Source organism: Oncorhynchus gorbuscha, unplaced genomic scaffold, assembly GCF_021184085.1.
Source record: "Oncorhynchus gorbuscha isolate QuinsamMale2020 ecotype Even-year unplaced genomic scaffold, OgorEven_v1.0 Un_scaffold_1824, whole genome shotgun sequence".
Taxonomy (NCBI): Eukaryota; Metazoa; Chordata; class Actinopteri; order Salmoniformes; family Salmonidae; genus Oncorhynchus; species Oncorhynchus gorbuscha.
The window spans coordinates 94,291-108,244 of NW_025746497.1; the positions used below are offsets into that span (position 1 = coordinate 94,291).

The window sequence follows — 13,954 nt, forward strand, 5'->3', positions numbered from 1 at the left end:
ACTGCCTGTTCAGGGGCAGAACGACAGAGTTTTACCTTGTCAGCTCGGGGATTCGATCCAATCTTTTGGTTACTAGTCCAACACTCTAACCACCAGGCTACCTGTGTGTACATGATATATATATGTATATATATGCCATTTAGCAGACGCTTTTATCCAAAGCGACTTACAGTCATGTGTGCATACATTCTACATATGGGTGGTCCCGGGGATTGAACCCACTACCCTGGCATTACAAGCGCCATGCTCTACCAACTGAGCTACAGAAGGAGTACACACAAAATAAATGTTGACTATTTAGATAAAAAAATATATATATATATACATAACAATAACAAATAAATCACATCATTTTTCTCATTAATTATTAATTATTCATTTAGAAAGTATACATGTCAGGACTCTTATTCTGAAGGATACTAAAAATCCGCGACCCGGAAGTACTTAGTTCATCTTACCTGTTTCACGACAGTCTAGTCAGTCACCTCTGTGGCTTGCTATCCAACATAGTCTAAACATTGGAGCTCTTTAGACGCTTTCGGTGTATATTTGCCTCTGTGTGTTAAACTTCTTTCGTGTAGCTAGTTGCCCCACTTAAGTTCATATTTACGTTGTTAGACAGGTAGCTAGCTAAGTTAGCTTAGCACCAGGCTACTCGTTAATGCTAACAAGCATCACCAACCATGAGTTCACTGAGCTACTCCCCTCTTGCTAAAGAAGAGGAGGTCTGCTGGACGGAGAAAGAAGCTCTGGGGCTGAACGTTGTCGTAAAAGAAGAGGAGGAGGATGTTTCAGTAAAAGGAGAGGAAGAAGCTTTCAGAATGAAAGAGGTGGAAGAGGTAGAGGAATCTTTTAGATGGAAAGAGGAGGAGGAGGGCATAGAGGCTGTCACAGTGGAAGAAGAGGGGGTAGAAGCTTTCAGAATGAAAAATGAGGAAGAGGAGGCAATAACATTTAAAGAAGAAAATGAGGATGTTATAGTGAAAGAAGAGGAAGAACCTTTTAGAGTGAAAGATGAAGAGGGGATAGAGGCTGTCACAGTGAAAGAAGAAGAGGTAGAAGCTTTCAGAATGAAAAATGAGGAAGAGGAGGCCATAACATTTAAAGAAGAAAATGAGGATATTATAGTGAAAGAACCTTTTGGAGAGGAAGAGGAGGCTATCTTACATAAAGAGGAGGAGGAAGATGTATTGGGAGATGAAGAGGAGGTGGAAGGAGAGGAAGAGGAGGCTGAAGATCTGATTATCACCAGTGAGTACTGTCTTAATAAAAGCAGGGCCACAAACTGCCCTTATTGAATTAATATATCGTTTTAATATCTGGCTCTGGGCCTCGCCATTGATTCTGGGAGAATATAACTTATAAATGTCCACTGAACTCAGAACCTAAAAGATACGCTTGTTTGTAATATGTTATGATGTATTAATAGAATTGTAATACAGTGGGCCAAAATAAGTATTTAGTCAGCCACCAATTGTGCAAGTTCTCCCACTTAAAAAGATGAGAGGCCTGTAATTTTCATCATAGGTACACTTCAACTATGACCGACAAAATGAGAAAAATGATTTTTAATGAATTTATTTGCAAATTATGGTGGAAAAACTTTTGTTATTGACCACATACTTATATCTCAATACTTTGTTATATACCCTTTGTTGGCAATGACAGAGGTCAAACGTTTTCTGTAAGTCTTCACAAGGTTTTCACACACTGTTGCTGGTATTTTGGCCCATTCCTCCAAGGCAGCAGCTACTCTTCCTGGGGTTTATTATGGATCCCCATTAGTTCCTGCCAAGGCAGCAGCTACTCTTCCTGGGGTTTATTATGGATCCCCATTAGTTCCTGCCAAGGCAGCAGCTACTCTTCCTGGGGTTTATTATGGATCCCCAAGGCATCTTAGTTCCTGCCAAGGCAGCAGCTACTCTTCCTGGGGTTTATTATGGATCCCCATTAGTTCCTGCCAAGGCAGCAGCTACTCTTCCTGGGGTTTATTATGGATCCCCATTAGTTCCTGCCAAGGCAGCAGCTACTCATCCTGGGGTTTATTATGGATCCCCATTAGTTCCTGCCAAGGCAGCAGCTACTCTTCCTGGGGTTTATTATGGATCCCAATTAGTTCCTGCCAAGGCAGCAGCTACTCTTCCTGGGGTTTATTATGGATCCCCATTAGTTCCTGCCAAGGCAGCAGCTACTCTTCCTGGGGTTTATTATGGATCCCCATTAGTTCCTGCCAAGGCAGCAGCTACTCTTCCTGGGGTTTATTATGAATCCCCATTAGTTCCTGCCAAGGCAGCAGCTACTCTTCCTGGGGTTTATTATGGATCCCCATTAGTTCCTGCCAAGGCAGCAGCTGCTCTTCCTGGGGTTTATTATGGATCCCCATTAGTTCCTGTCAAGGCAGCAGCTACTCTTCCTGGGGTCCAAACACATTAAGGCACTTACATCACACAGAAAACAAAATAATATATAAAACAGTACATCATATAACATTATTACACCAGTACATATCTACAACACAATACAGCAATATCACAAGTGGCTGTCCATCAGCCACTCAGCAACAATGGTATCCATAGCAACAATCCATGCTGTCCCCCAGCCACTCCATGCAACAATGGGTATCCATGCTGTCCCCCAGCAACAATGGTATCCATGCTGTCCCCCAGCAAGCAACAATGGTATCCATGCTGTCCCCCCACTCAGCAACAATGGTATCCATGCTGTCCCCCAGCAACAATGGTATCCATGCTGTCCCCCAGCAACAATGGTATCCATGCTGTCCCCCAGCCACTCAGCAACAATGGTATCCATGCTGTCCCCCAGCCACTCAGCAACAATGGTATCCATGCTGTCCCCCAGCAACAATGGTATCCATGCTGTCCCCCAGCCACTCAGCAACAATGGTATCCATGCTGTCCCCAGCCACTCAGTAACAATGGTATCCATGCTGTCCCCCAGCCACTCAGCAACAATGGTATCCATGCTGTCCCCCAGCAACAATGGTATCCATGCTGTCCCCCAGCAACAATGGTATTCATGCAGCAACAATGGTATCCATGCTGTCCCCCAGCAACAATGGTATCCATGCTGTCCCCCAGCCACTCAGCAACAATGGTATTCATGTTGTCCCCCAGCAACTCAGTAACAATGGTATCCATGCTGTCCCCCAGCCACTCAGCAACAATGGTATTAATGCTGTCCCCCAGCAACAATGGTATTAATGCTGTCCCCCAGCAACAATGGTATTAATGCTGTCCCCCAGCAACAATGGTATTCATGCTGTCCCCCAGCAACAATGGTATTCATGCTGTCCCCCAGCAACAATGGTATTAATGCTGTCCCCCAGCAACAATGGTATTCATGCTGTCCCCCAGCCACTCAGCAACAATGGTATCCATACTGTCCCCCAGCCACTCAGCAACAATGGTATCCATGCTGTCCCCCAGCCACTCAGCAACAATGGTATCCATACTGTCCCCCAGCCACTCAGCAACAATGGTATCCATGCTGTCCCCCAGCAACAATGGTATCCATGCTGCCCCCAGCAACAATGGTATCCATGCTGTCCCCCAGCCACTCAGCAACAATGGTATCCATGCTGTCCCCCAGCCACTCAGCAACAATGGTATTCATGCTGTCCCCCAGCAACAATGGTATCCATGCTGTCCCCCAGCCACTCAGCAACAATGGTATTCATGCTGTCCCCCAGCCACTCAGCAACAATGGTATCCATGCTGTCCCCCAGCAACAATGGTATTCATGCTGTCCCCCAGCCACTCAGCAACAATGGTATCCATGCTGTCCCCCAGTAACAATGGTATCCATGCTGTCCCCCAGCAACAATGGTATTAATGCTGTCCCCCAGCCACTCAGTAACAATGGTGTCCATGCTGTCCCCCAGTAACAATGGTATCCATGCTGCCCCCAGCCACTCAGCAACAATGGTATCCATGCTATCCCCCAGCCACTCAGCAACAATGGTATCCATGCTGTCCCCCAGTAACAATGGTATCCATGCTGTCCCCCAGCAACAATGGTATCCATGCTGTCCCCCAGCAACAATGGTATCCATGCTGTCCCCCAGTAACAATGGTATCCATGCTGTCCCCCAGTAACAATGGTATTCATGCTGTCCCCCAGTAACAATGGTATCCATGCTGTCCCCCAGTAACAATGGTATCCATGCTGTCCCCCAGCCACTCAGCAACAATGGTATCCATGCTGTCCCCCAGCAACAATGGTATCCATGCTGTCCCCCAGCCACTCAGCAACAATGGTATCCATGCTGTCCCCCAGCAACAATGGTATCCATGCTGTCCCCCAGCCACTCAGCAACAATGGTATTAATGCTGTCGCCCAGCCACTCAGCAACAATGGTATCCATGCTGTCGCCCAGCCACTCAGCATCAATGGTATTCATGCTGTCCCCCAGCAACAATGGTATCCATGCTGTCCCCCAGCCACTCAGCAACAATGGTATCCATGCTGTCCCCAGCCACTCAGTAACAATGGTATTCATGCTGTCCCCCAGCAACAATGGTATCCATGCTGTCCCCCAGCAACAATGGTATCCATGCTGTCCCCCAGCCACTCAGCAACAATGGTATTAATGCTGTCGCCCAGCCACTCAGCAACAATGGTATCCATGCTGTCGCCCAGCCACTCAGCATCAATGGTATTCATGCTGTCCCCCAGCAACAATGGTATCCATGCTGTCCCCAGCCACTCAGCAACAATGGTATCCATGCTGTCCCCAGCAACAATGGTATCCATGCTGTCCCCCAGCCACTCAGTAACAATGGTATTCATGCTGTCCCCCAGCAACAATGGTATCCATGCTGTCCCCCAGCAACAATGGTATCCATGCTGTCCCCCAGCAATAATGGTATCCATGCTGTCCCCCAGCCACTCAGCAACAATGGTATTAATGCTGTCGCCCAGCCACTCAGCAACAATGGTATCCATGCTGTCGCCCAGCCACTCAGCATCAATGGTATTCATGCTGTCCCCCAGCAACAATGGTATTCATGCTGTCCCCCAGCCACTCAGCAACAATGGTATCCATGCTGTCCCCCAGCCACTCAGTAACAATGGTATTCATGCTGTCCCCCAGCAACAATGGTATCCATACTGTCCCCCAGCAACAATGGTATCCATGCTGTCCCCCAGCCACTCAGCAACAATGGTATCCATGCTGTCCCCCAGCAACAATGGTATCCATGCTGTCCCCCAGCTACTCAGCAACAATGGTATCCATGCTGTCCCCCAGCAACAATGGTATCCATGCTGTCCCCCAGCAACAATGGTATCCATGCTGTCCCCCAGCAACAATAGTATCCATGCTGTCCCCCAGCAACAATGGTATCCATGCTGTCCCCCAGCAACAATGGTATCCATGCTGTCCCCCAGCCACTCAGCAACAATGGTATCCATGCTGTCCCCCAGCCACTCAGCAACAATGGTATCCATGCTGTCCCCCAGCAACAATGGTATCCATGCTGTCCCCCAGCCACTCAGCAACAATGGTATTAATGCTGTCGCCCAGCCACTCAGCAACAATGGTATCCATGCTGTCGCCCAGCCACTCAGCATCAATGGTATTCATGCTGTCCCCCAGCAACAATGGTATCCATGCTGTCCCCCAGCCACTCAGCAACAATGGTATCCATGCTGTCCCCCAGCCACTCAGTAACAATGGTATTCATGCTGTCCCCCAGCAACAATGGTATCCATGCTGTCCCCCAGCAACAATGGTATCCATGCTGTCCCCCAGCAACAATGGTATCCATGCTGTCCCCCAGCAACAATGGTATCCATGCTGTCCCCCAGCCACTCAGCAACAATGGTATCCATGCTGTCCCCCAGCAACAATGGTATCCATGCTGTCCCCCAGCAACAATGGTATCCATGCTGTCCCCCAGCAACAATGGTATCCATGCTGTCCCCCAGCAACAATGGTATCCATGCTGTCCCCCAGCAACAATGGTATCCATGCTGTCCCCCAGCCACTCAGCAACAATGGTATCCATGCTGTCCCCCAGCCACTCAGCAACAATGGTATCCATGCTGTCCCCCAGCAACAATGGTATCCATGCTGTCGCCCAGCCACTCAGCAACAATGGTATCCATGCTGTCGCCCAGCCACTCAGCATCAATGGTATTCATGCTGTCCCCCAGCAACAATGGTATCCATGCTGTCCCCCAGCCACTCAGCAACAATGGTATCCATGCTGTCCCCCAGCCACTCAGTAACAATGGTATTCATGTTGTCCCCCAGCAACAATGGTATCCATACTGTCCCCCAGCAACAATGGTATCCATGCTGTCCCCCAGCCACTCAGCAACAATGGTATCCATGCTGTCCCCCAGCAACAATGGTATCCATGCTGTCCCCCAGCCACTCAGCAACAATGGTATCCATGCTGTCCCCCAGCAACAATGGTATCCATGCTGTCCCCCAGCAACAATGGTATCCATGCTGTCCCCCAGCAACAATATTATCCATGCTGTCCCCCAGCAACAATGGTATCCATGCTGTCCCCCAGCAACAATGGTATCCATGCTGTCCCCCAGCCACTCAGCAACAATGGTATCCATGCTGTCCCCCAGCAACAATGGTATCCATGCTGTCCCCCAGCCACTCAGCAACAATGGTATTAATTCTGTCGCCCAGCCACTCAGCAACAATGGTATCCATGCTGTCGCCCAGCCACTCAGCATCAATGGTATTCATGCTGTCCCCCAGCAACAATGGTATCCATGCTGTCCCCCAGCCACTCAGCAACAATGGTATCCATGCTGTCCCCCAGCCACTCAGTAACAATGGTATTCATGCTGTCCCCCAGCAACAATGGTATCCATGCTGTCCCCAGCAACAATGGTATCCATGCTGTCCCCCAGCAACAATGGTATCCATGCTGTCCCCCAGCAACAATGGTATCCATGCTGTCCCCCAGCCACTCAGCAACAATGGTATCCATGCTGTCCCCCAGCAACAATGGTATCCATGCTGTCCCCCAGCAACAATGGTATCCATGCTGTCCCCCAGCAACAATGGTATCCATGCTGTCCCCCAGCAACAATGGTATCCATGCTGTCCCCCAGCAACAATGGTATCCATGCTGTCCCCCAGCCACTCAGCAACAATGGTATCCATGCTGTCCCCCAGCCACTCAGCAACAATGGTATCCATGCTGTCCCCCAGCAACAATGGTATCCATGCTGTCCCCCAGCCACTCAGCAACAATGGTATTAATGCTGTCGCCCAGCCACTCAGCAACAATGGTATCCATGCTGTCGCCCAGCCACTCAGCATCAATGGTATTCATGCTGTCCCCCAGCAACAATGGTATCCATGCTGTCCCCCAGCCACTCAGCAACAATGGTATCCATGCTGTCCCCCAGCCACTCAGTAACAATGGTATTCATGCTGTCCCCCAGAAACAATGGTATCCATGCTGTCCCCCAGCAACAATGGTATCCATGCTGTCCCCCAGCCACTCAGCAACAATGGTATCCATGCTGTCCCCCAGCAACAATGGTATCCATGCTGTCCCCCAACCACTCAGCAACAATGGTATCCATGCTGTCCCCAGCAACAATGGTATCCATGCTGTCCCCCAGCAACAATGGTATCCATGCTGTCCCCCAGCAACAATGGTATCCATGCTGTCCCCCAGCAACAATGGTATCCATGCTGTCCCCCAGCAACAATGGTATCCATGCTGTCCCCCAGCCACTCAGCAACAATGGTATCCATGCTGTTTTGTTCTCTGTGTCTCTCCTCTATGTTCTCTGTGTCTCTCCTCCATGGTCTCTGTTGTGTCTCTCCTCCATGGTCTCTGTTGTGTCTCTCCTCCATGGTCTCTGTGTCTCTCCTCCATGTTCTCTGTGTCTCTCCTCTATGTTCTCTGTTGTCTCTCCTCCATGGTCTCTGTTGTGTCTCTACTCCATGGTCTCTGCTGTGTGCATTTCCACATTTTGTTACATTACAGCCTTATTCTAAAAGTGATTAAACCGTTTTTTTCCCTCTCATCAATCTACACACAATACCCCATAATAACAAATCAAAAACAGGTTGTTTATCATTTTTTGTTAATTCTAACAAAAATAAAAACAGGAATATGACATTTACATAAGGAGTCAGTACTTTGTTGAAGCACCTTTTGGTAGCGATTACAGCCTCCAGTCTTCTTGGGTTTGACGCTACAAGCTTGGCACACCTGTATTTGGGGAGTTTCTCCCATTCTTCTCTGCAGATCCTCTCAAGTTCTGTCAGGTTGGATGGGGAGTGTCGCTGTACAGCTATTTTCAGGGTCTCTCCAGAGATGTTCGATCGGGTTCCAGTCCGGGCTCTGACTGGACCACTCAAGGACATTCCGAGACTTGTTCCGAAGCCACTCCTGCGTTGTCTTGGCTGTGTGCTTAGGGTCGTCGTCTTGTTGGAAAGATGAGGACCCCAGTCTGAGGTCCTGAGCACTGGATCAGGTTTTCATCAAGGATCTCTCTGAACTTTGCTCCATTCATCTTGCCCTCGATCCAGACTAGTCTCCCTGGCCCTGCCGCTGAACGACATTCCCACAGTATGATTCTGTCACCACCATGCTTCACCGTAGTGCTAGATTTCCTCCAGATTTACCATTCAGGCCAAAGAGTTAAGTTTTGGTTTCATCAGACTAGTCTCCCTGGCCCTGCCGCTGAACGACATTCCCACAGTATGATTCTGTCACCACCATGCTTCACCGTAGTGCTAGACAGTATGATTCTGTCACCACCATGCTTCACCGTAGTGCTAGATTTCCTCCAGATTTAACATTCAGGCCAAAGAGTTAAGTTTTGGTTTCATCAGACTAGATAATCTTGTTTCTCATGGTCAGACAGTCCTAGTTATGGATGTAGTATATCTGGTAATGAGGAAACCACTAGTTATGGATGTAGTATATCTGGTAATGAGGAAACCACTAGTTATGGATGTAGTATATCTGGTAATGAGGAAACCACTAGTTATGGATGTAGTATATCTGGTAATGAGGAAACCACTAGTTATGGATGTAGTATATCTGGTAATGAGGAAACCACTAGTTATGGATGTAGTATATCTGCTAATGAGGAAACCACTAGTTATGGATGTAGTATATCTGGTAATGAGGAAACCACTAGTTATGGATGTAGTATATCTGGTAATGAGGAAACCACTAGTTATGGATGTAGTAGTGGGGTTCTGTAGCTCAGTTGGTAGAGCATGGCGCTTGTAACGCCAGGGTAGTGGGTTCGATTCCCGGGACCACCCATACGTAGAATGTATGCACACATGACTGTAAGTCGCTTTGGATAAAAGCGTCTGCTAAATGGCATATATTATATATTATTATATTATTACCGAGGAGTGGCTTCTGTCTGGCCAATCCACCATAAAGGCATGATTGGTAGAGTGCTGCGGAGATGGTTGTCCTTCGGGAAGGCTCTATATAGACAGGTGTGTACCTTTCCAAATGATGTCCAGTCAATTGAATTTACTGCAGGTGGAGTCCAATCAACTTGTAGAAACATCTCCAGGATGATCAATGGAAACGGGATGCAACGGAACTCAATTTCGAGTCTTATAGCAAAGGGTTTGAATACTTATGTAAATAAGGTATTTCTGGGGGTTTAAAAAAAAAACCTGTTTTCACTTTGTCACTATGGGGTATTGTGATGTCATTATGGGTTATTGTGTGTAGATCGACGAGGATAAAAATGTAATCCATGTTTAGAATAAGGCTGTAACGTAACAAAAAGTGGACAAAGTCAAGGGGTCTGAATATTTTCCGAAGGCAGTGGAGGTCTCTCCATTGACCCAACTGTTGGTCAGACTATGTTAGAGCTGCTATCTGACCTTGTTACCTAACAGAACGCCCTGGTTGGTCAGACTATGTTAGAGCTGCTATCTGACCTTGTTACCTAACAGAACGCCCTGGTTGGCCAGCCTATGTTAGAGCTGCTATCTGACCTTGTTACCTAACAGAACGCCCTGGTTGGCCAGCCTATGTTAGAGCTGCTATCTGACCTTGTTACCTAACAGAACACCCTGGTTGGCCAGCCTATGTTAGAGCTGCTATATGACCTTGTTACCTAACAGAACTCACTGGTTGGCCAGCCTATGTTAGACCTTCAATCTGACCTTGTTACCTAACAGAACGCCCTGGTTGGTCAGACTATGTTAGAGCTGCTATCTGACCTTGTTACCTAACAGAACGCCCTGGTTGGCCAGCCTATGTTAGAGCTGCTATATGACCTTGTTACCTAACAGAACTCACTGGTTGGCCAGCCTATGTTAGACCTTCAATCTGACCAGCCTATGTTAGACCTTCAATCTGACCTTGTTACCTAACAGAACGCACTGGTTGGTTTAAAACTTGTACTGTAATGTGGACAAGACTAAATACATGTTGTTCTGTAGTTCAGGATGTTTCAGATGGACCATATATTTATTCACTGGATGGTTTTACCCATCGATCGGGTTCCTATAAATATCTGGGCATTTGGATTGACAAAGACTTCATGTTTTTCTTCTTTTTTTTAGATATGGATGAGATAGTTTAAAAAATCTCAGATTTAAAGTGGGCTTTTTAAGAAACTTTAAAAAAAAAAATATTTTTAGATCTTGCCTCTCCCCTAACAGCAGAAAGCAGATGGAACAATCAATTTTCTGTGGAGTTTTAGTGACCTCATGGCACAGTGTGGGCAGATTGAACAGTGACCTCATGGCACAGTGTGGGCAGATTGAACAGTGACCTCATGGCACAGTGTGGGCAGATTGAACAGTGACCTCATGGCACAGTGTGGGCAGATTGAACAGTGACCTCATGGCACAGTGTGGGCAGATTGAACAGTGACCTCATGGCACAGTGTGGGCAGATTGAACAGTGACCTCATGGCACAGTGTGTGCAGATTGAACAGTGACCTCATGGCACAGTGTGGGCAGATTGAACAGTGACCTCATGGCACAGTGTGGGCAGATTGAACAGTGACCTCATGGCACAGTGTGGGCAGATTGAACAGTGACCTCATGGCACAGTGTGGGCAGATTGAACAGTGACCTCATGGCACAGTGTGAGCAGATTGAACAGTGACCTCATGGCACAGTGTGGGCAGATTGAACAGTGACCTCATGGCACAGTGTGGGCAGATTGAACAGTGACCTCATGGCACAGTGTGGGCAGATTGAACAGTGACCTCATGGCACAGTGTGGGCAGATTGAACAGTGACCTCATGGCACAGTGTGGGCAGATTGAACAGTGACCTCATGGCACAGTGTGGGCAGATTGAACAGTGACCTCATGGCACAGTGTGGGCAGATTGAACAGTGACCTCATGGCACAGTGTGGGCAGATTGAACAGTGACCTCATGGCACAGTGTGGGCAGATTGAACAGTGACCTCATGGCACAGTGTGGGCAGATTGAACAGTGACCTCATGGCACAGTGTGGGCAGATTGAACAGTGACCTCATGGCACAGTGTGGGCAGATTGAACAGTGACCTCATGGCACAGTGTGGGCAGATTGAACAGTGACCTCATGGCACAGTGTGGGCAGATTGAACAGTGACCTCATGGCACAGTGTGGGCAGATTGAACAGTGACCTCATGGCACAGTGTGGGCAGATTGAACAGTGACCTCATGGCACAGTGTGGGCAGATTGAACAGTGACCTCATGGCACAGTGTGGGCAGATTGAACAGTGACCTCATGGCACAGTGTGGGCAGATTGAACAGTGACCTCATGGCACAGTGTGGGCAGATTGAACAGTGACCTCATGGCACAGTGTGGGCAGATTGAACAGTGACCTCATGGCACAGTGTGGGCAGATTGAACAGTGACCTCATGGCACAGTGTGGGCAGATTGAACAGTGACCTCATGGCACAGTGTGGGCAGATTGAACAGTGACCTCATGGCACAGTGTGGGCAGATTGAACAGTGACCTCATGGCACAGTGTGGGCAGATTGAACAGTGACCTCATGGCACAGTGTGGGCAGATTGAACAGTGACCTCATGGCACAGTGTGGGCAGATTGAACAGTGACCTCATGGCACAGTGTGGGCAGATTGAACAGTGACCTCATGGCACAGTGTGGGCAGATTGAACAGTGACCTCATGGCACAGTGTGGGCAGATTGAACAGTGACCTCGTGGCACAGTGTGGGCAGATTGAACAGTGACCTCATGGCACAGTGTGGGCAGATTGAACAGTGACCTCATGGCACAGTGTGGGTGGGTTTACAGTGTTTGTTTTATTATTGTTTATATCAGAAAGCCTAAATCTTGCCCTAAAAAAATAGGATGGATGGAACTTTTAAAAGCCATTACCTGAGATTATTGCGAATATCAACCAATCAGCATTTTATAATGGTTATATTTTGAAGGATCTAGTCTGGATTAAACCTCATAGGAAGACAGTTGAATCATTCATTCAGGTCTATATTTAACTAAATACCTTGTCTTTGGCAGGAGAGAGACCAGACTCTCACTCTGACAGCGGGAAGAGTCCTTCAGTGGAACCAGACCCAGAGATTCCCAAACCAGCGACAGGACACAACTGCTCCCAGTGTGGAAAGAGTTTTAAGTGGTTATCTAAGCTCAAAGAGCATGAGAGAACACACGCAGGAAAAAAAGCTCTTCCAATGTTCCCATTGTGAAAAGAGATTTAACCAGTCATCACTTCTGAAAGAGCATGAGAGAATACACACAGGAGAAAAGCCTTTCCAATGTCCCCAGTGTGGAAAGGGTTTTACATGGTTAAGGCACCTGAAAGAGCATGAGAGGATACACACAGGAGAGAAGCCTTTCCATTGCTCCCAGTGTGGAAAGCGTTATACTCGATTAGCACACCTAAAAATACATGAGAGAATTCACTCTGGAGTGAAGGCTTACCTCTGTTCCCAGTGTGGAAAGAATTTTAGGTGGTTAGAGAACCTGAAGCAGCATGAAAGGACACATACAGGGGAGAAGCCTTTCCATTGCGCTCAGTGTGGAAAGGATTTTACCACATTAGGGAACGTAAAAGAGCATAAGAAGAAACACACAGGAGAAAAACCTTTACAATGTTCCCAGTGTGGAAAGCGATTTACACATTTAGGAAATCTGAAAAGGCATGAAGGAATACACACAGGAGAAAAACTCTACCACTGCTCTCATTGTGGAAAGCGTTTTACCCAGTTAGGTATTTGAAAACATGAGAAAATACACTCTGAAGAAAAGCCTTATCCCTGTTCCCACTGTGGAAAGAGTTTTCGGTGGTTAGGGACCTGAAAGAGCATGAGAGGACGCACACAGGGGATAAACCTTACCATTGCTCCTTGTGCGGTAAGGATTTTACCAAGTTAGGGAACCTAAAAGAGCATAAGAAGAAACACCGGAGAAAAGCCTTACCAATGCTCCATGTGAAAAGACCTTACCCAGTTAGGAGGCCTGAAATATCATGAGGGGACACACACAGAAAAAAGACCTACCACTGCTCTCAGTGTCAAAAGACATTTACCCGATTAGGGAACCTGAAAAAGCATGAGAGAATACACACACTAAGGTGAGGATAAGACCGTCCACTGCTCCCAGTGTAGAAAGAGTTTAGGTCAGTTAGAGCAGGAAAACACATACCATTACTACATTGAAAGAGCAGGAAAAACACATACAACCATTACTACTGCTAGGGAACCTGAAAGAGCAGGAAAAACACATACAACCATTACTACTGCTAGGGAGCCTGGAAAGAGCAGGAAAACACATACAACCATTACTACTGCTAGGGAGCCTGAAAGAGCAGGAAAAACACATACAACCATTACTACTGCTAGGGGAGCCTGAAAGAGCAGGAAAAACACATACAACCATTACTACTGCTAGGGGAACCTGAAAGAGCAGGAAAACACATACAACCATTACTACTGCTAGGGAGCCTGAAAGAGCAGGAAAAACA

The 13,954-nt window shown here is 47.5% G+C and overlaps 1 protein-coding gene across 1 annotated transcript; it reads left to right on the forward strand.

Moving 5' to 3' along the window:
- The first annotated feature begins 456 nt into the window (after positions 1–456).
- LOC124024293 (protein Ycf2-like) lies at positions 457–13,183 on the forward strand. The gene is made up of 2 exons (XM_046338282.1): positions 457–1,251; positions 12,490–13,183. The coding sequence occupies exons 1-2, from the start codon at positions 684–686 to the stop codon at positions 12,675–12,677; spliced, it is 756 nt and encodes a 251-aa protein (XP_046194238.1). The 5' UTR covers positions 457–683; the 3' UTR covers positions 12,678–13,183.
- The last annotated feature ends 771 nt before the right edge of the window (positions 13,184–13,954 follow it).